General features: G+C 41.1%; 1 protein-coding gene across 2 annotated transcripts in view; it reads right to left on the bottom strand.

Annotated features, from left to right (window-relative positions):
* Positions 1 to 22816, bottom strand: part of LOC124158047 — a 47711-nt gene that overhangs the window by 16380 nt on the left and 8515 nt on the right. The window contains exons 7-9 of one of the 2 annotated variants that reach the window (XM_046533209.1): positions 17832 to 18171; positions 6042 to 6236; positions 2895 to 3066 (exon numbers count right to left, since the gene is read on the bottom strand). In XM_046533209.1, the coding sequence (XP_046389165.1) occupies positions 2895 to 3066; positions 6042 to 6236; positions 17832 to 18171 (707 nt within the window). Of the gene's footprint in view, positions 1 to 2894; positions 3067 to 6041; positions 6240 to 17831; positions 18172 to 22816 lie in introns of both variants that reach the window. The other variant, XM_046533208.1, reaches the window with a different exon arrangement.

Genomic DNA, 22816 nt, shown 5'->3' with positions numbered 1-22816 from the left:
GTTTGATGAGCATTGAGTTTGAACAGTCACCACAGAGAAAGTTTTTGTGCCATCTCCAAGATAAGTTCCACCTCCATTATGAAAGTTAAATTATATGAATCCAATAATGGTAACAACTTAGGAATCTCATTCTCTCCCCAACGTTTGTAGCTCGCTGAACTTCAATTATTAGACAAAACTAAATGAATGAAATTTAGTATATACATTATATTTATCCTCAAGTTACCCAGAACATGGTGTGGTTAATAATGAAAGGAAATGTGTGGCTCCTTTGCACCAATCCTCAACCACTGCGTAAATGCCAAACTCGGTTTTTATCCTCCCTTTACCACAGAGCAACTCTCTTTTTCCCAAATATTTAGCCTGGTATTGAACACTGTGCTTCATCACCTACCTCTTTAGGCAAGTGATGAGAATGGTGTTCATGACAGCAAACCTTTAAACCAACGGAAATTAAAAAAACTGATAAATACATTAATGTAGCCATCCATATAAAACATACAAAAACCTTTGCCCAATTCCTAACTTTTATATGATTCATTACAAAAAAAGTATACAAAGCATTAAAAACAAATTTATGATGGCTAGAAACCTGTACACAAATACAAAACTCGTGAATGTGCTGACCAACATTTCATAAGTGAAGCATCCTGCAAAAGGGTGCCAATCCATCAACAGGCCTTCACACACAGAACATGTTGTTCACTAGGCCACTTTCATTATAACTCTGGTAATATGTAAAATACAAACCAACAGTGAAAACCAAGGCAAGTACCCAGAAAATTCACACGAAATTATCATTCCATCAAACGTAAATTGAAACTAAAAAATCAAAAATAAATTTGCATTGACAAAGTAACATATCCTTTGAGTGCATATTTTCGTACAAAAACAAAATATTTGTGGTGTTTAGCCAATGGAAGCAAGAGCAGTAAGGGAAAAGAATTCATTGAAAAGCACAAGTGGCACCACAAATTTTGTACCAAAACTTTTGAAAGTGACTGAATTATGCTTACACCTCCAATTGGGCACACACTCCTATGAGTCTAATGTATTGCAAACATCTTACTTTCTGCCCCATCACAAAATGACCTCGTCATGAGTTCTAAATCTGCAAATGGAAAACGCTCTTCTCTCGTGCGTTGATAATGAATTGAAATTAAGCACTGAAAAGTCACATATTGTTCAATTTGGGTGTAAAAGTCATCTCCTGGAAAGTATTTTAATAGAACTTGATAAAAAGTCCGTTGAGAATGTTACTTCAACTAAATTTCTAGGTTCATGTGTAAGTGGTAATATGTCCTGGGTTAAGACAGTTGAAATTTTAGCCAATAAACTTAGCTCTATTTGCTACCTTTTATGCCACCTCCGAAACTCTATTGAAGTAGATATCTTACTGTGTATGTACTATGGTGCTTTTCATTCCCTAATGTCATGCTACATAATTTTTGGGGGCTCATCACCTAACGCATCCAAAATATTCACATTGCAAAGGAGGGCAATTACAGCTGCATACGTACTCCCAATTATCCAAATGACGGGGAGAGGCAGCCTCAGGAATAATCGGATAACACCAATAATCCAATCATTACTTTTATTACTTATAATTTTTATATTTTACGTACATCAAAAAATGTACTATTATTTACACACATTGTCTGTTATTTTAGATAGTCTTCTTTTCCCAACCGCGATCATTTCATAGTCTATTCACTTTATGTCTGTAGGTGAGCTTTCGTAAGAGCCCGCACACTCTCGGATGGCTTTGCTGATAGGGGAGGGGTACTAATAAGAGAGAGAGAGAGAGGAGCGAACATAATGTTGCCAAATGTACATAGCCACCCTACTTTGTCACTGAAAATGTGTGAGTCATAGGTTGCAACGGGTATTTTGGTCCCAGCACCAAGACAATACATGTACCTACTCATTTGGAAGGCATTGGGGATGATCCTTTCACAGAAGCCCATGACATTGTCAGCTACCGCACTGAATGAGGCACCATTGGCGGAAGGCATACTTAGTCACATACAAGGAGAATGCGTGAGGTTTGGCAAAACTTTTCCACGAGCAGGTTCACGATGCTCACTAGGCGGAGGTCTGAATGCGACTCACTGAGGCCACGCCTACTGTTTGCTGATTGGCCAAGGGAAAGTCACATGTCGACAAACTTTCCCTCCCCTCACCCCTTCCACTTGCTTTGGCCTCACCAGCTCACCCGTAAAAATAAAATGAACAGAGTATAGCGGTGATAACATGATTGTACTATTATTCCTACTGCTCCACATAAAACCTAGTTTCCGAAATACGTGCATCCGTGGCTGCGAGATTATGGACTCTGAAAAGAGATTTGCGCTGTGATTTTGCACGGATGCTGCAAATCCACTGTGAGACGTTGGAAACTACACTGTCATCGTGTAAACTCATGCATGGATAATCCGCAACACAGATAAACCGCAGCCAGATAATCAGGAGTCTGCTGTACATTCATTGAGATAACCTCATGATGCTCCCTCAAAACCCATCCTTTTGAACTTTGAAGATTCTCCCATTTCTCATATTATCTCTATTAATTTTTACGTATAAAAATCTGGACCCTTTTTAAATTAACTCCAATTTTCCTAAGTATGAAACCAGAAATAGACAAACCGTTCACTATAATTCAGTGAGGACAAATAGAGCTGAGTTAGGTCCAAAAGAATTGGATTGAAAGGTGTTGCATAATTCCTTATGCAGAATAGAGACACTGATCTTTTCAATTTTTTTCAGGCAATTTTAACCAATAAGATGAGCTCACAAAATAATAAAAAAACACTTAAGATTCAAATCATCTGCTATAATTCTATGGCGAAACAAAAATTGTAATGGAGTTATTACTAATAGAGGTGTTTACTTACCAAGTAGATACACTTCATCCTTCATGAAGACATCTCCAAATCTGCATAATAAACACCATGATTGTACGCAGTGCCACAAGTCATCGTACAACTCATAAATATGAGCAGATGCCTCAATACATTTCAATAGGGACAGGACATTGAAATTATCACTGTCACTACTTTTCAAACCCTGCAACAAACAATGTATTCCAATTAAAATTTACCCAAAAAGCTGAATAAATAAATAACCATATACTCATGAATTAGAAGAATTTACTCATAAAAAAAGGCTTTAAGACATCTTTCATTCATCAACATCACCAGCAGTGGCAAAGCTAAACACATACAGTAGAACTTCTTTAGTACGTTTCTGATGGGACCACAAAAATTGAACGTGCTGATAATAATAAAATAAATACGTAATGAATTCAGAGGTTTACTCTCTCAGAATATTCTAGGAAACGATTTGCGGGTTGCTTCAAGGCAAATAATTGAGTGTACTACCCAGGAAAGCACCACTATTTTAAGTGTACTGACCAAATAGTTTTACTTGTATTTTGTTCGGATGGTACCAGAACCGAGAGAAATCGCCATATTAAGGAGGAAAATATGCTAAGGAGGAACGTAGAAAACAAAGTTCCACTGCATCTGTAAATGGATAGCAGTGTGACCAATGGGTGGCAAAAACAAAATTCCCTGATCAGATTTCTAGGGGAATCGATTACTTGTTTACCAATGGGTGTTATCCAGCCTGAAACTTAAGCATTTTTGGCCAAAATCTTCTCATGCTGTATAAATTTTGACTGAAGGAATAGTTTTTAGTAATTTAAATGCTGTCTGTATCAACTTTTGATAACAGAAGCTTATCTACACGGACAAGTTACCCCAGTTACACGAGGTTCAATAAACTTGAAAAAAAAATTGTTATGTTCCAGTAACAGAAACAATAAACACAGATGATAATGAAATGCTATGGAAGAAGAGCTTCCATTAAAAGGATTAAGATTTTCAGGAAAATTTGAAAGAATTAAATGCCACAAGTGATCCCTGGATGCTATTAGCATGGAATACGATTTCCCCTGGTGCTCAACAAACTCCCGCAGTTTTTCAAGTCAACTGAAATTCTCTGTATACTCGAGGGTTTCCTGGTTTTCCACTTGTAAGTTGAAATTCTGGGCCATACTAGTCCATTGCCCCCTTCAAAATATTCAGTATACATACTTAACAAAAAATTTAAATAACTACGATAAAATAAATTAAGGATGAGTCGGTTCCTAAATTTTATCGGTTCACGGTACTGGTCCGGTTCTCCCCATTGGTTCTTGGTTCTTGATACTTGGTTCCAAGAATGAACTCTTATTATCTGAACTAATAGAAAATTCAAATGAACAACCACAAGGAGTGAATGAAAATAATTTCAACAAAGATGTAAATTAGCAGGAAAGCTCTTTAAAAAAAAACTTAAGATCGTCTCCATAATTTTATTTGCCAAGTAAAAGTTTTAAATAACATGTTGTTAAAGAATGCATGAACAACCAAAATGTCACATTTGCCAGAAATATTGCCCGCGGTGCTGACCAGGCGATAAATAATAACAGCAGGGCTCAATGTTGATTTTGAAGGGCTGCGCAAAATATGCTTGGAGCACAGTTTAAATGCTGCATAAATAGTTAGTATAGCAGAAGCAGGATCAATAGTGAAACTGACCCAACTTCTGGCGACATCATCCGTTAATCGGTTGTAACTTGTGTGTCGGTTAAAAATATATTCTGTGATGCAGCTTAAATTGTTGCTTTGACTGACAACTCATTCCGATGCTTCACTCTCACAGCTTTTACTACCTCAACAATAAACTGCTCAACACGCCGGTACAGCGACACTATAGATAAACTGGGCGACCATGAGTTAACGCAAGAAAAACCCCGCACGATCTTTTCCATGTTCACCTCTGGGGTAGTGACAGTGCGATGCTTACAAGAAATGCAAACAGGAGCATTTGAAAAACACATCACTAAGGCCCAGCACACACGGAGAGACTATTTTGTGACCACAGTTGGGAATCAGTTGCGTCTGCAACCAGTTTGCAACTGAAACAAAACTTCTGTCCGCACACGGGTGTAATGACAAAGGGCTGGTTGTAAATCAGTTTCGTCCACTGTGCAATCAGTGAAGTGTTTATTTAGTGCGGTCCATGTTGTTTTTTAGCCCTTGCCTTGGCCATCAGCGCTTACTATCGCTGAGTCAGGCGAAGAAGACGCTGTGAACTATTATCAATACCAAAGACGTTAGATAGTTTGTTGTTCATGACATCATGCTTCTCTACTGCTCCGACGAGCTTCACGTTGACTTCTTGATCATTCATTTTGAGATCGACACTATACAGCCGTCAAAATACCACCAAAACACCACGTGGTCTCGTGCAACTGAAGTCTGCAACGCAACTGCAACCGCGGGCCCACGGTTGCATGTGACTGGTTTCAGACTGTTCTGAGATCGTCAAAAACTAGTCACGTCGTGTGCGCCTCACCACTCAAATACATTGTCGAGGTCACAAAACAGTTGCGTGCGCAACTGGTTTGCAACGGTAGTTGTAAAACAGTCACACCGTGTGCGCTGGGCCTAAGGGAGAAACTCCCCTGCCTGCCGCTTGTTTTTGACCCAGGGTTTCAGATGTCTGACTCACGCTGAAAACCAAGGCTACTCAGTTCCCTTTGGACTTGCGACCGGTGAAGGGGAGGGGGGGAAGACAAGAAGTTTGTGTAAGAGGCACAACCCCATTTTCGGCTGCAATTTCTGGGAAAAAAGGTGCGCCTCTTACACGTGGTTATATATGCACAGTGCCATTTATGCATATACAATTCCAGTCCTGCTCCTTGAACAGGACCATACGAGACTGGAACAACCTACCAGCAAAAATATTCGAGGCCTTCCCTAAATAATTACGTGCTTTTCAAAATCGGTTGAAAAAGTAGGTTTCTCATTATGTTTTCAATTGTTTTCATCATATGTTCATGTTACCACCAGGCCAATGGCCTACTTGTAACAATTTAACAATAATAATCACTGGGGAGTCTACCAGCACCTAGACCTCAAAGCCTTCACAATACTACAACATGCCACACAGTGCAAAATGTTTGTTTGAGATTGTTAAGTTTACATTTTTACCAGATTAATGGCATGTTCCCATAGAGCCACTGCAACGTTTAACGTAGCACTCAACAACTCCCTCTGCCTGCTGGATTTCAAACTCAACTGCGAGGGCACAACGTCACAGCTCACAATCTCCTCCTCAATCCCCTCTTCATTCGCATCCACTTTCTTGGGAAGACGCAGTGCAATGGCACCATCGCCATCGAGTTCCTTCTGGAAAGGAGAAAGCAATGCTCCGGAACCACCAAATATGCAATCACATGCAGCCAGGGGTTCCAATCAATACTTCACACAAAATAGAGAACTGTAAGACCCCTGATCACTCAAAAGGGGAATCAACACCGATTTGGCAGGGATTCTGTGAAGGAAACTCAGAGACACTCTTTACAGGTTTTTTATTGTGATCACTCTCAGCGACGATACATTAACTACTGCCACTGCCACGCGCTGTCTCCTCGCAGCTCTCTCTCGGCGCACCCCTCCCCCTGCCGCAGTGCTTGTCTTTGCAGTTCCCCATGGTAGGCTTCGCATGGGAGAGAGGAAACAATGCGCTCCCGTGGAAATGAAGAATGTGATGATTCGGGGAAGGGGGTGAGGAAATAGAAGGAAGGAAGAGGTGTAGGTATCTGATATGCTTACTAGCTCAGATGCTAGAGGTGGAGTGGGTAATAGTTGGGATGGGGCGCAGGAAGGTGAAAACGGAAGCCGAGCTGACAGAGGTGATCCTTACATCACTCCCCCTTTCAAACGGCATTTAGTCAGTGGACTAAATGTCGAACCTGTGAAAATAAAAAAAATGCAACAAACCCTGCGAAGCAATAAAATAATCCCCACCAAAGGTGCTACCTCTACCAAGTACCAATTCACATTAAAAAAATCATTATTCCCCAACTAGACAACATAAAAACAATAAAATTTAAAACCAGAACACAAAAATCACACAAATTTCTAATACATCTTTGTACTTCACTTGTACCATCAACCCAAACCCATATAATAAAAAAAATCATTATTTCCCAACTAAACAACATCAAAGCAATAAATTTTAAAACATGGACACAAAAATCACACAAATTGCTGATGCATCTTTGTACTTCATTTGTACCACCAACCCAAACCCACAATCACTCTCACTCCCTCCTTTTCATTGCATACGAAAATTCCAATGGAGTCCAAAACAAAATTATAACCAAGTCACACAGTTACTCTAGTCCTTCCACAACTTCACAAGGGGTTAATTTTTCAAAATACAAATAGTGCCATGCGATGAGAAGCACCCACATCAAAATTACCACGCACAGCACCACCCCACACATTTTGCCTCAATTCTCTTCGTTCACTCTCACTGACTATCCTTTGCTCTCCTCACTTCCGCGGCCGCAGCTGATAAGGCAGCGGCTGCGCTTCACCTTCGCTATCTGGAGCACTAGGCGACTCCGTTGAAGGACGGGGATCGACCTCTCGTAATCCCAACGGCTCTGGAGACGTAGGGATAGGTCGGGACCTCAGGAGATAAGGACTTCTCTGTGGCTCAGCTGTTCGGCCTTCCTCTCCGTCGCTCGTCGCCTCGTCGCAAGATTCCTCCGTGCCTTCCTGCAGTGAAGTCTCTTCTGTTACCTCTTCGCTCGATTCTTCTTCTAAATGGGGTCGAGGGGGGGTGGTTCCGGGGGAAGAGGAGGGCAAAGTATTGTGGGGGGGCTTGCTTCCGATCACATCTACTGGCAATAATTTTGCTGATTCGGGAGGGGTGGGTTTCCGGGGCCTTCCTCGCCGGCGTTCTCCACGATGAAAGAATCCACTACTAGGCGGATTCCCTATATGTAATTTCAAGCGATTTTTGTGCACTAGAAGGGACCTATAGGGGAGCTGTATCCGCACATTGCAAGGGGATATTACTTCCGTCACCAGGTAAGGGCCCTTCCATGGGTAATGGAACTTCTTCGCGCCCCCTGTCTTTATGCACTGATCACTTAAATATACATATTGACCACGCTCATACTTTACGTCCTTCGTGCCTCGATTATATACTGCGGCCCTCTCGCGCCGGCTCCGCTCGTCATTAACTCTACATTTCTCCCACATTGTCTCCAATCTCTCTTTCAACTCTCGAAGATACACGTCATTAAACTCTCCTATTTCCGAATTATAGCACTCAAAGGGCGAACGCATGGTACATCCAAAAACAATTTCATGGGGGGAATAACCGGTACTCCGATGGGTGCTTGTATCATATGCCGTGACAGCATAAGGCAACCAGACATCCCAATCTGTATTTTTTTCATTTACATAATGGCTAATAATACCTGCAATAGTTCTGTGTACTCTCTCCACCTTGCCGTTGGACTGGGGATGGTAAGGGGACGTACGAAGTTTGGAAATGTGCAACAGCGCACAAACATTTTTGAAAAATTCGGACATATAATTCGCACCTTGGTCTGTCAAGACTTTATCTGGTACTCCGAATCTCAAGACCCACTTCCTTACGAATGCTGAGGCAATTGTCTCCGCCCTTTGGTCCGGTAATGGGACCATCTCAAGATAGCGGGAAAAATTATCAATGATGGAAAGAATATATTTATTACCCTGGTCACTGCATGGAAGAGGGCCAACAGTATCCAACGAAACGAAATCAAACGGCCTATCTGATGAGGGTAACTCCTGCACAGGTGCCCTCGTTTTCCCATAAGGGCTGCGGCGATTGCACGCAACACAACCCTTCAACACTTCCTTCACATCCTTTGTTACTCCGCGCCACCAATACCGCGATCGTACCCTTTCCAATGTTGGTCGAACCCCCAAGTGACCAGATAACGGATGATCGTGAAAGTTTTGTAGTATCCCTTTTCTCAACACTTCGGGAACCACTACTCTTTGTCCACCATTGGTCTCCTTGTACAAAACTCCCCCTTTTACCAGGAACCCCTCCTGAGTGCGTAATTTTTTACACTCAGCGTCCGAATTCTGACAATCAATTAAGTTGTCATACGGTCCTATTTCAACCGTCCGCACCTTCCGACTTAATGCATCAGCATTCGAATGAAGCTTCCCTGGCTTGTGAACGACCTCATAGTCAAACTCGCTTAATTTCAATGTCCATCTCACTAAACGGCTATTAGGGTCCTTAAGGCTAAACAACCACTTAAGGGCTGCATGATCCGTCACAATTTTAAATCTCCTACCAAACAAATAACATTTAAAATGGCCTACAGCCCATACGACTCCAAGAAGTTCTTTTTCCGTCGCTGAATAATTAGTTTCCGCGTTATTTAATTGTCTAGAGGCAAAGGCAATGGGGTGTTCCTCTCCGTTTATCTCCTGCGAAAGAACTGCCCCGAGGGCGTAATTCGAGGCATCTGTGGAAACAATAAAAGGTTTACTAAAGTCAGGATAAACTAAAATTGGGCTACTAGTCAACGCGGTCTTAAGCTTTTGCATTGCCTCTTCACAGTCATTCGTCCAACTGAAAGTAACTCCCTTCTTCAACAATCTCGTTAAAGGTTTTGCTATGTAAGCATAACCTCTCACGAATCTTCTGTAGTAATTAGCCAAACCCAAATAGGACTGCAATTCTTTCGTGCAAGTTGGAGAGGGATATTCGCTCACCGCCGAGAGCTTCGCCGGATCGGGAAAAATCCCATCTTTAGTAATAACATGACCCAAATAATTAACTTTGTCATGAGCAAAGTGACATTTATCATACTTTAAGGTCAATCCAGCCACCCTCAACCTCTCTAAAACGCCTCCCAATCGCTTCGCGTGCTCTTCGATCGTGGAACTAAAAACGACCACGTCGTCTAAATACACAAGGCAATGCGCTGGCTTAAGCCCGCGGAGGACACTATCCATAAGACGCTGGAAGCTCGCCGGCGCGTTTCGCAAGCCAAAAGGCATCCTCGTATATTCATAATGCCCCCCTTCCGTATTAAATGCCGTCTTAGGTCGGGACTCCTGGTCCATTGGAATCTGATGGTACCCGCTCGTCAGGTCCATGGTGGTAAAATAGCGGCAGTTCCCGAGATAATCTAAAGTTTCCACTATGTTTGGGAGGGGGTATACATCAGGAATAGTAATTGCATTTAACGCTCTGTAGTCCACACAAAACCTATACGATGCGCTTCCATCCGCCGACTTTTTTGGCACAACAACAATTGGGGCGGCCCAAGGGCTAACGCTCGGCACTATGACACCTGCTTCTAGTTGTTCTTGCACCAACCTCTCCACTATTTCCCTCTGATGGTACGGTGTTCGGTACGCTTTTTTATAAATTGGTTTCTCATCAGCTGTTGGAATATGGTGTGATACTAATTTCGTCGGCGGTGGGAGGCCCTTACGAGAAAACAAATCCTCGTACTCCTCGAGAATCGGCACCAAACTTTCGCGTTCCTGGTCATTTAGATGGCTTAACTTTTCTGAAAAATTAATTTTTTCTTCACAACATCTCACAGCATGCACTCGCGGCCCCCGATCGTCTTTTGCCTCTACTTTAATGTCCTCCCATTCGGTGGCGGAGGCTAATATTGTTCCCTTTCTTAAAGTTACTTCTCCTGCATTAAGATTAGCCACCCTCACCACAATTTCCCGGTTTTTATTCACTCTCGATATAGTCCTCGCAACAACACACCCCTCTAAATCACCAAACTTCGATTCGACTAAAACATCTGTGCCGGCTGGGACATTCAAATCAGGGACCTTAAAATTAAATAGTTTTTCGCACATTCCCGGCAAAATTTCTGTTTCTACCAACCGGATAGGGAATTCCGCGCCACACCACTCTCTCGCTCGCTTCAGCCGCCCCACGCTAACTTCTTCCTTGTGTCCATCCCTCAAATACCACGTATCCTTCCCTATAGAAAGGGTTCCCCGTGTAACGTCTATACAACAATCAAATCTTTCTAGAAAATCTAAACCTAAAATCCCATCGTACCCACCTACCTCGTCCACTACTTGCATACGGCATACATACCGAAATCCCTTAACTAAAAATTCTACGTCCTTCTCCCCTACACTCTTCACCACATCACCAGTAATTCCCTTCACACGATAAGGAGACCTTTTCACGCCCTTCAATCCGCACACATTACTGCACACGAGAGATACCTGGGCGCCAGTGTCGCAAAGAAACCTGGCCATCTTTCCCTCGACGCTCACCCTCGCCACCAGGTCCGTGGGTCCTCCGCCCCTCTCCACCCTCGGGAGGAAGACATCTAGTAGGGGCCGGAATTGGCGGCGTTGCCGGCTCCGCTGTCGTTTAACCCCGCCTGGCGCCTTGGTCTGCATTCCCGGGCAATGTGGTCCACGCCTCCGCAATTGAAGCACCGCCTCGGGTTGCGGCACTCCCTCGCCATGTGTCCGGTCTCCCCGCAGTTATAGCACTTCCCTTCTCTCGGGGTCCGGAAGACGTGACGATTCGCTGGTTCCTCCCGTGCTGGGCGCCTTTCTACCTCTTCAATCCTGATGGCGGCCTCGACAGCCTCCTCAAAACTTTGGGGCGACGCCAACCGGCACTGCCTGCCCACCTCCCCCGACAGGCCATTTAGGAAGGCGTCGAGGGCGCGCTGATCTGCCTCATACCGCGTCGCGGCGGCATGCTCTACGGAGCCAGTGGCGTCAAACGTCTGGCTGTTGACCTTTCGTACTCGGTCAGCGAAGGCCTCTAGGTCCTCCTGGGGGCCCCTCCTCATGTTAGTCAACAGCTCCCGGAAGAAACGAGTACTTCTTTTCGTCCGGTACCTCAGGAGGAGTTGCGCCTTCAACTCCTCGAAAGTCTCGGCCCCCCGGCATTCCTCCTTGCTGCGGTAAAACTCCGCAGCCTCTCCATTCAGTTTCAGCACTGTTGCGCTGAGTCTGTCGCCGTCAGAGAGACACCCCAGATCAGCCGCGCGTTCAATCTTGTCGAGGAAGGCCGCAACCGACTCGCCCGCTCTCCCAGAAAAAGCCTCGACAGCCGAAAGCAGGCCAAAATTCTTCCTTCCCCCTTCCTCTCCCGTGGCTGCCCCTGCCCGTCGGAGCCTTTCATTATCCACGCTCAGCTCAAGGAGTTTCTCGTTCAATTCCGTGATGGCCTGTTGTAATTCCATCTCCTGTCCCCCAAGGCTCACTCTCCCCGCCATCTCGTCTTTGAGTTTCCTCACAAAATTTGCCAAATCCCACTTCTGACACCAGTGTAAGACCCCTGATCACTCAAAAGGGGAATCAACACCGATTTGGCAGGGATTCTGTGAAGGAAACTCAGAGACACTCTTTACAGGTTTTTTATTGTGATCACTCTCAGCGACGATACATTAACTACTGCCACTGCCACGCGCTGTCTCCTCGCAGCTCTCTCTCGGCGCACCCCTCCCCCTGCCGCAGTGCTTGTCTTTGCAGTTCCCCATGGTAGGCTTCGCATGGGAGAGAGGAAACAATGCGCTCCCGTGGAAATGAAGAATGTGATGATTCGGGGAAGGGGGTGAGGAAATAGAAGGAAGGAAGAGGTGTAGGTATCTGATATGCTTACTAGCTCAGATGCTAGAGGTGGAGTGGGTAATAGTTGGGATGGGGCGCAGGAAGGTGAAAACGGAAGCCGAGCTGACAGAGGTGATCCTTACAGAACTATTTTTGCCAAATAGAAAGAGGGTAAAAAGTGTGAATTGGGAGAAAAAATCATGAAAAATACCGTATTTGTCTGAATATAGTCCCCCCTTTTTTTTCCATAAATGCAAATGGTAAAATTAAAGGAGGGACTATATTCAAGCATATTTTTTAAATTTTTTCCCAAAACTGAGGCCTCAATATAGGGGGGGGGGGGGGTTAGATTCAGAGGGGGACTACATTCGCAGAAATGCGCTAGACAGTTTTTACTCCAAGTTGCACATCCAGTATTGTCTATTATCCCACATTTTGCAATATTGAAAAGAAAATACTTCTTTTCACAGCAGTAGGAACAAGGGAATTATTACTAAGAATTTATTAATAAAATAAATAAATTTAGACAAGAGATGAACAGTACAAAAAGAAAAGAATAGGGTAGTTTCCTTCATCAAAGAAAACAAAAGGCATTGATTGTGATTCGTAACCCACCATTATTATATTCATAATATACAAATTATTTGGGTTTAGAAATCCCAGTCTAGACGAATATTAATAGTCAATTTTAACCGCATTTGAAAAAGGCCAGATTGGCACCCATGCGATGCCACTCCACGTGACGTCACAGGGACCTAGATTCTATACGAGCAGTCAGGAGTTTTGCATCGTTTACATTAAAACTGAGATTACCAATGCATGCATGTGGTACAGAGAGCTCAGGAAAACATTTCTTAATAATAACCTATTAAAATTGCCCATGATCGGAAAGTTTGCTTCGTTTGATAGGGAATTAATATGTAATCCTTATTTAAGCCAAGTGCTAGCAACTGCTAGCAGCCTGCATCGTATCGGCGCTCATAGCCTCACACCAAGGTGGCCTCATACGGCAGCAGCTGGAACCAGAATGACGCCACACGGGCTTTTCCCAGCATTTATACTTAGCCATCGCGTTTTCGTGCACTTGAAAATTTTCACTTTTCATTTAATCATGAAAAATAGGTATTGTCATTTAAAAATCTAAAAGCATGAAATACGTACTCCAGGAGTCTTTCAATTTAGGCAATCAAAAAGAAATGGGAAACCAACCTATTTACTACTTAATATTCTGTACACAAGGAAATTAAATGCAATAAGATCTATTTACAAAAAAGAGTAACATGAACAATGGGGTGGGCCAAAAAAGGTTTCTTTTCCTCATCAAATTTGCCCTGCACGGGAAAGTAGCGAAATGATATAAGGATCTCACACACAGCATTTTTTTCAAATTGGATAATATTAACCACTGGTGCCCGAGCTCTATATTTTAAAATTTTGCGAAAAATCAGGCTGATTTCAAAATCAAACGGTTATGAAGACTAATTTTATGCAAATATGGGATAATGGATGATATTAAAGAGTGGATATATGTTTATAGTGTACAAAACTGAAATTTAAAGTTTATTTGACAAAATCTATGGTTCAAAAAATGTCTATGAGTAAACAACAAAAGTGGACTATAGACCACCCGCACAACTCATTTTTGCCTTGGTAGAGCATCGTTACGAAAATTCCATTTTGGGGGCTAAATTGCAAGTAAAATAATATTTATTTCGATTGAATTTCATTTTTTTAGTAAATAAGTCATCATATGGAAGTAAATAATCCCTCACAAAGTAATAATAAGGTACATTATTTTAAATTAACATCAATCGAATGACGAATTACCTCCCTCTGGAGCTACTTTCAACATGAAATTCAGCAAAGGCTGAGAAAGAACAAAACCTGAACACCAAGCATTTCACTAAGTAGCTCTCTGTCAGTTTCGTGAATAAACTACCCAGAACTCACCCTGAGGAAGTGGCTACCATCGAGTTCCACCAGTATCCCCCAACCAACCTTCCAAAGGATTACGATAGGATTGACACAATTATGATGGGATAGGATGCAATTCAAAATATAACAAACAGCAAGGAGATGCAATGAGTAATGCATAAATGGTATGCATACATTGTGGTGAATGTTTTGCTTAACTACTTTTTGTCCAGCTTACTCCATGAGGAAGCTACTCATCTGCTATTTTTATAAGTAGCACCAAAGAAGTGTATGCATTTAACGAGCTATTATACAATTATTTACAAAATATTAAAGTAAAATGTCAAACAAATTGTGGGTGAACAGGTCATTTCTGCTCAAAGCTCAACAACTTCAATCTCAAAACTTGCATTGCCATTAAAGTTGTAGTTGCTCTCTTTCCCCTCGATTATCACCATAAAAGCACCTCGCCATCCAATAGCCACTCCCTTGCACAGTGGACATATGCATTGAATTAAAGTGACTCAATAATGCTTACTCCTAATTGATTAAATGGCTAAATCACATATTCCTGAATAGAAAAAGTTTTGGTTACATTTCTAAGATTACTCATTAATGACGCTGATTTCATTTACATAATTCTTTACTTTGATGGCAGTTATCTGAAGATTATTGCAAAACAGTGCAACCCTTTTCCAATATCTTTTGAAGCACTATGTGTGTCAGAGTATTCTCAGAAGTGCAGCCAGGTTTTAATTGTGTAACTTTAAAATTTGGATGATATGCACCACCTTAGTTCTATTGAAATTAGCATTCGGATATTTAAGAAATTGAAACTGGCAGAAATAGGAAAACAAGACACCTTAGGCCAAGGCCATGCCTGCACATTTAATTATGTAGGTAACTAAACTAAATTTGGACAAAGTTATCTTACTTAAATGCAATTAACTCACAAAGATTGTATTCTAAAATCCAAATAAAGCATCTGACATTATGTTGGGAAGAATCGAAGTTCAGGGAAGGTGACGAGAGAACAAACCTGTTTGAGCACAGGTGTGATTTTTTGACCACATCTGTGAAGACTGAGACTTAGCGACTGATATCATGACTATTTTATGAGATGGTTTCCAAGAAATATGCTCTCATAAATTAATTTTGTTGGAAATAAATTTTTATAGTTATATCTGACAAAAAATAGTATTTGGTAAACGTTAACCTCTGTGCAGCATCCAGCAACATCAACCAGTGGCACAGGGATGGGAGGTTTTGGGGGATAAATCCCCTCCCCACACCCAGAGCTCAGAGAAATTAAGTTTAATCCATTTTACTTATTTGGATTCATATTACTAATAGAATAGTGTAAGGATTAATAAAATATACCTCAGAAAGTCCTAAAACTCACCATTTTGAACAAGTTATCTTAAAATTTCACATTTTACTAATCTCGCACCTACCGCTTAGCCTGGTGGGTATTCCATACCTCCACACACCCCAGTATTAGTTGCACCTAAACCCCCCCCAGCCTTAATTCCTAGCTGCGCCCCAAACATCAACAACATATTTACACTTCTCTGAACCAGTCTGGCACATGATGTACATTAGATACAGTATTGATCCTGGCATCCTGCACTAGTAGGACCAAAAATTTAACCTCAAGAAGTTTCCAATTGAATACTCCTGCAGACATGCTATCACTAGTACCACATGTAATTACCTGATAGGAATCAAACAATTTCTTACCCTCCCTCCAAAAGTGCTGGCTAACATCAATGTATTTTACAGGCTCAAAGACTACAATTATGAAAGCCATCTGCAAATTTTAACAAAATTACAAAGGTAATCAAAATGACATTGAGGCCATTCGTATCCCATCACCCCTCTGCTGCAGATGGTGCAGCCACCATCGGCCATGGGATTCACAAATTGCGAATAAAATCTAGTACATATTACCATGACATTAAGACATCCTTTCATTTTCAGCCACCTTCCTCAAACTATAGAGCATATGTGTTATAAATATGTACCTTCATGCACAAGCTAAAAGCGGAAAAAAACAAGTGTGGAGCTGCAGGATGATGGTTAAAATTAAGTAAATTGAAAGAGAAGGAAAAGATTTTTTTTTAAATCATGAAATAACAAAATAAAGAATGAAGAGTGAACTGTAATGAGAAACAGGTACCAATACAATAGAGAATATGCACCATAAAATTGTATCGGGAAGAAACCATTGAGCCTTTCCCACATGCAGATGATCCCGAATGCATTGGAAAATTCAAATGAGGTGGTGACATTTTCCGCTCAAAACATCAGAGTCTTGTGAAGCCACTCCTTTCTTCGAGTCCATTGTGACACTCAGAAAAAGTTCTCAACCCAAATCAATTCACATAAATTGCCATGAGAATAAACTTCTCCGAACCACAAGTCAAACCACGCATCTTCGGGTTTCTGGACCACAGCACAGGTTTGAGGCTTTGCACTAGTTGTGCCTTCATTGAATTCCTTTCTCCTTCGTGTAGCCATCCTTGACGGACCATGGGGGCCCAACTTCTACTACCATGAGCCTTGATACAAATGCCAAGGAAATCCAGGAAACTGGATAGCATAGTGGTCTGCAAAGCAGCCCAAGAAGACCCATGGTTTGATTTCCAGTCCAGGGGAGTTTTTTCTCGAGGCAATTTATGTGATTTTTAACACCTTTAAAATGGCAGGGAATATTACGCAACCTAAATCATTATTACAGAAGCAGCTTTGTTTCAAATCATTCAATGTCTCCTGAATCTCTGATATTGAATCACAAGTAAATCAAAGTTGAACAGTTTTTTCAAAATCCTCGCAAGCAAGGAATGCAAGGTTTGGCATTAGAGTAGATGGGCATAAAATTGAGCAGTTCATATCATTTGGGCAGCAAACACATAATAGAAATCAGAGACAGTGGTGAAGATGTAAGGGTTGAATCGCAGTAGAAAAGGAAACGTTTGAGAATAGGACGAAGTGATGGGAGGTTCATTTGGTGAGTAAAGAAATGAATTGAGAAGATTTTCATTAGCTAACGTGTTAAAGTACTGAACTGTGGGCACTGAGGAAAGAGGAAAAGGGTCATGGCACTGCTAGGCATAGCGGGGGAGGAGAGAACATGGGTAGAAGAGATGGAAAATCTGGGTGGAGCAAAAACTGAACTGCGAGAGGATTACGAAAGCCACTTGTGTCACCATTTCAGAATACATATTAGGTACGTGGGGAAGGGTGAAAAGGATTTAAAGAAAAGAGTGAAAGGGCAAATAAGCCTTATTATTATTATTATTAATACGGATAAATTCAATTAGATGGGGAACATGACATGCTGGAGAACTTGGTAAAATGCTCCAAGTAAACCTACTTTAATCATTATAATACATTACTCACTCATGTGACAAGCTATGGAAAAATAGTAAACTTCATCCTACCTACCTTTGCCTTTTTCCGTCTCAAGCAAGATTTGTACAGGTACATCGAGTAATAAGCCTGTCCTAAAACACAGAGCATTGCTGGCACATCCTCCTTGACAGGGGCATCCCTGATCTCTCTCTGGAAGACAGCTATGAGCTTCTTACACGAAGCAAGAGCATATTCCACAGTCATGTCATTAGGTTTCTTTGATTCCTCTTCAGTGTCCACTGCTGTGTCTGACATAGCCATTGGGCATGACAATTCAATTAGGCAAAGTTGAGCTTCAAATTTCAAGATAGAATCATCAGTGACTTCCAAAATAGTTTGACAAACATCCTGAACTGCACTTGTCATTGACACTCTGAAAAAAAGTTTTTGTAGAACTCAGAACATTGATCACCAAGAAAAACCTCAGATTTTCTCTCTTGAGTGGAACACTCATTTTGTGGAAAAATTATTGATGGCTGATTAAGTTGTGGATAAAATTCAATTTGGTCATCACATCAGCCATGCAATTAAGACCACAAACTTGCCAAATTGGTGTAAAAATCTGTTGCTAGAGGAAGCTGAATTTTAATGGCAATGTAATCGTACGAGGACTTTCAGGAAAATGCAGCTAAGTATGCTGTGAGATAAAGTCAAGTAGCAATAACTCAGAGCTACATCATGCAGCCCCAACAGAAACCAAATGCCCACTCAATCACAGCAAAACTCCACCACTTTCATCTTCATTGCTGCACCTCTGGAGTGAATTTTACCCTCACCACTTCATTTCTCTCACATTTCCCCAACTGCCGGTCCCAATGGGGAACTTGCATGAATTTTTTTTATTTCACAGGCGGACAGAAAATTATTTTCTGAATACAACAAAGAAAACCGCATGTAAATCTGAGTTTTCCTTTGCGAGATAATTAATGATAAATATAACGAATTTTAAAGCGCGGGAAAAACTCCCTCACCCCCCAAGCCACTGCCGACGAAGCCTCGATGACGTCAAAGGTGCCTAGACATCACGCGAAGCTATTGTTGTGATTGTTTGTAATAGTTGCCAGCAGTTGTGAGAGCTTCGTTTGTTATACGTGTTGATTATTTTATATTTAGAGATAAATATCCGACGATAGAGGCTTGGAAGCCCTCATATTTTGCATTATTTATAATATTAATATCTGAGTACGGGCATAAAATATAAAACTGGAGCAGTTAAACCAAAAATTTTATAATACCTAAATAATATCGTTGTAGGAGTCTGAGCCACGGACATTGGAAGGGGGATACGTTAATTGTAAGTTGATGTTATCGACGGCATATCATTCATTTAAGTATGTAATTAGAACGATTTTGATGTTTACTAATGTCCGCTTAGCTTTTATATACCATAACTTCATCCGTTTATTTGTAGGTACCGGAGAATTCGTCGTTTAGGACTGTGTGTGCTTGTATTATGGGGTGAATTCCAGTCAGTGCAACTTTTGCTCGCTGATTGGAGACATCTAGGAACATTTTTGTGCCAAAATAGTGTTATTTTCAACGTGACATCTCCCGTTAAGCTACTACTAATAATCACAGTGCCAGTGGTTGTAATGCACAAAGTTTGACAAGGTTGAAAAATATCGGCCAAGAGTTATCAGTGTTCCATCGTGATTGAATTGTAAAAAGTGCTATTACGCTATCGATAAATGTCTAACAGTAGTGTAAAAATTGTCAGTGGCGTGCTAACCCCTATGAAAAAATTGTATAAACCTGCTTCAAAATTTTATACAATTTATACAATTACCATGGCAATTGTATAAATTGTATAAAATTTTGAAACAGGTTTATACAATTTTTTCATAGGGGAATCTCCGTTGTTCACCGTAGATATGACATTTCACGATCACGCTATTGAAATAAAAACTGTGAGTGAAGTTTGTTATTCCATTATTTCAACGAATAGTAGTGAGGAAAGTCACCTGTGTCACTTGTGTGGGCTAATTTAAGGGTTTAAATCAGTGAATAAATAGTTGTATTCATCATAACGAGTTCTGTTATTGTAAGTTGTACGTGATGAATATAAGAATGTGACAGTGACATCCAGTTTTTGATAAGAGTATTTGCCTATTTCCCACTATATTTTTATGGTATATGCTAGTATATTGTTTATGGATTTACCTATATTATTGAAATAGGTTATAGCTTGTGTGTGTGTTGGCAGCGGAACCAATTCGCGATCTCACATGTGGATTGTGTGCAGACTGTTTTGCTGTGAATTCGTACCGTAGGACGGATAGGACTACCTTCTCTGTTAATTCGGTGTTGCCAAATTCAAGAGCACAGCTTACTCTAATGTCAACAGCACAGCTTACGATCGTTATCCTCCAGTATTAAAAGTTTCTTTTACAACTCGATTTGCCGCCGACGTATAGCAATAATTTGTCTTAAAAAATTCCATGAGCATCAATTTTTGGTGTCCTAAAAAAAGGCTGGTGTCCTAACACCCCATGCCACTTGCCTTTTAGGCGGCTTGCGGGGCATTATGTAGATGTAGATGAATTTCAGGTGTACTATTCGAACGAGTGGTAACGTTATCATCCATTTTTCTGATTACTAAAACGTACGAAGTGAAACGCTTGTACTTTATCATCCAGATGCCGCATTATTAATATCCCAAGTAATAATCTAGGCACAATAGCAACAGGAAAACTTGCCCAAGAATAACAGAACAAAATAAAGTGACGATGAGCGGCTAAATACTCCCTCAAAACAAATTTTACACCATGCGCTCAGCGTATTTCCCTACTCCCTACGGTTGTTTAGGCACCTATGACGTCACGCCTGGCCTCGGCAACGCTCGGGTGTCTTCGCGCAGTGGTCGGCTCAGAGACATTTTTCTCGATTTTAAATGCAATTTTTTTATTTCTTTTGATGTTGAATGGAGAAACTGAAGGTATTTTTGCGAGCTAATGTATCCATTTGACTTATTCAAAATAGTTTTTAGAGCAATCTACGACCCATGCAAGTTCCTCATTATTATCCCTCTCGCATTCCCCACAATTCCCTCAGCGGAATGAATGAATCTTGATCTTTCCGAAAATAGTGCAAGTAAGGAAACATTTCATCAGATGCTGCACCATGGACCATGTTTCTGTTTGGGTGGCGAGGCTTGGACGTTGACAGCAGAAGGCAAGTCAAGGGATCAAAATGTGGTGATGCATACACATTTACGGAGAAATGATGAAGATGGAATCGATCGACAGAGGAAGTAATGAGAAAGTGCTGGGAAGAATGGGAGAAAAAAGAAGTCTTATAAAAATCTCAAGGAGAAGATGGGATGACTTACAGTAAACTCTCGATTATACGAAGTCAGTGGGACCGGAAAATTGGCACTTCGTAAAATCGAGTTTCGTAATTTCAAACCTTTTTCATCAGTCACGAACAAATGTTCGCTTTTGTTTCCTCCGCCCTTTTTTGTCTTTAGTGGCCTTATTTACATGTTTTATGTGGTTATTCACGGTAGAATTCTTAGAAAAGGCTTTTTTGCTATCGATTTACACTATGAAAGATCGTTAAATAATTATACCACCATAAAATTCCCATTTCTTGTACATACTTCAATATCAACGATTGCTTAAGAAATTCCCACGTCATGAAATGAAGAATTGCAAAGTTTATTATAAGAATTTAATGTTATAAATTTGTGGTTAGGAGCGAATAGCAACTATTAAGTACGCGTAAGATAGATATTTGTTTCCAACACCCACGGAATTTTAGCGCCAGCCGGCCTAACCATACTCTAAGGGCCTAACCGCCATTTATGTAGCCCTCTATCGCCCAGTGACGAGAAAAAAAAGAAAAACGAGGGCCTTAACCTGTTTCCAAAATAACCTTCGTAAGTTAATATTTCGAGTTACTCCGTATTTTCAGCTGAAGGTGCTATCTTTTCAATTAGTTATTTTCATTGAGATTCCGTTACGATCATAAAATACGTAGGATATGATTATCTTCTGGCGAATATTTAAAGTAAATTCTGTTTGAGTTCTCCGTCCGGCTACTGTGCTCCATCATCTTTACAGACGTTGCTACGAAAGACTTCATCACGACCATATTCTTCATACCGGGTGTGAGATGCTATGTTCATATAGTATGTCTCTCCTCTTTTACGCCGACAGGAGCAAGGTTCCAACCGGAAAATGACAGGAGAAATATCTTCCATTATCGGAGAAATAAAGAGAGAAACGTTATTATCCACATTCCACGCGACATTCCTGACATGTTAAACTACGAAGTATTGTCGATGCGATGTTTACAAATAGGCACGTAAATAGGGGCATTATTTCAGTCGCGATATTTTTACTGAACTCCTACTTCCCTTAAATTCCCTCCATGAGATTCTAGGCGAACCCTTTCTCTCCAAAATTGCACTACCATTTACAATTTCACACTTTTGATGAACCACAGTCGGAAGCGCTGATTTTTTTTTAGCTACTTACGCCGGCGTAACTAGTTTTATTGACAAATATTTTGCCGTAGTTCGTATAAATGAATGCCATTTGCCCCTGGGGACCGAGCCGAGGTTCGTAATTTCAAAACATTTTGTATAATCGAAACTACGTATAATTGAATAGCGCCATGTATTTACCATAGGCTTTTCGCTGGCACCGCAATATCACTTCGTATAATCGAAAACTTCGTAAAATCCTGCTTCGTATAATCGAGAGTTTACTGTAGTTGGCTACATTATGAGACATGACAGCCTGATGGCTCAATTTTTTTTATTTTAAACAGCAAAATATAACTGATAACTTCAGGCCTGACAATGTGAAACCTCTCCATATTGGAAATAAAAGAATAAAACTGTGTACGGTTCACTTGTGTATTTAAATAGGCTTGACCTGGGTTTCGCAACGTAGTTACATAAAAACACATTCCATTTTGACTAGTTTCCCATGAAAATATACATTGTTTCAATCTGACCTAGTTACAGTCTATACAAACTCTTTACTCATTCCATAAAAAAGTAACTTTCATAA

Source organism: Ischnura elegans, chromosome 4, assembly GCF_921293095.1.
Source record: "Ischnura elegans chromosome 4, ioIscEleg1.1, whole genome shotgun sequence".
Taxonomy (NCBI): domain Eukaryota; kingdom Metazoa; phylum Arthropoda; class Insecta; order Odonata; family Coenagrionidae; genus Ischnura; species Ischnura elegans.
The sequence above is the reverse complement of the archived record's forward strand: the minus strand, read 5'-3'. Positions and strand labels throughout refer to the sequence as shown.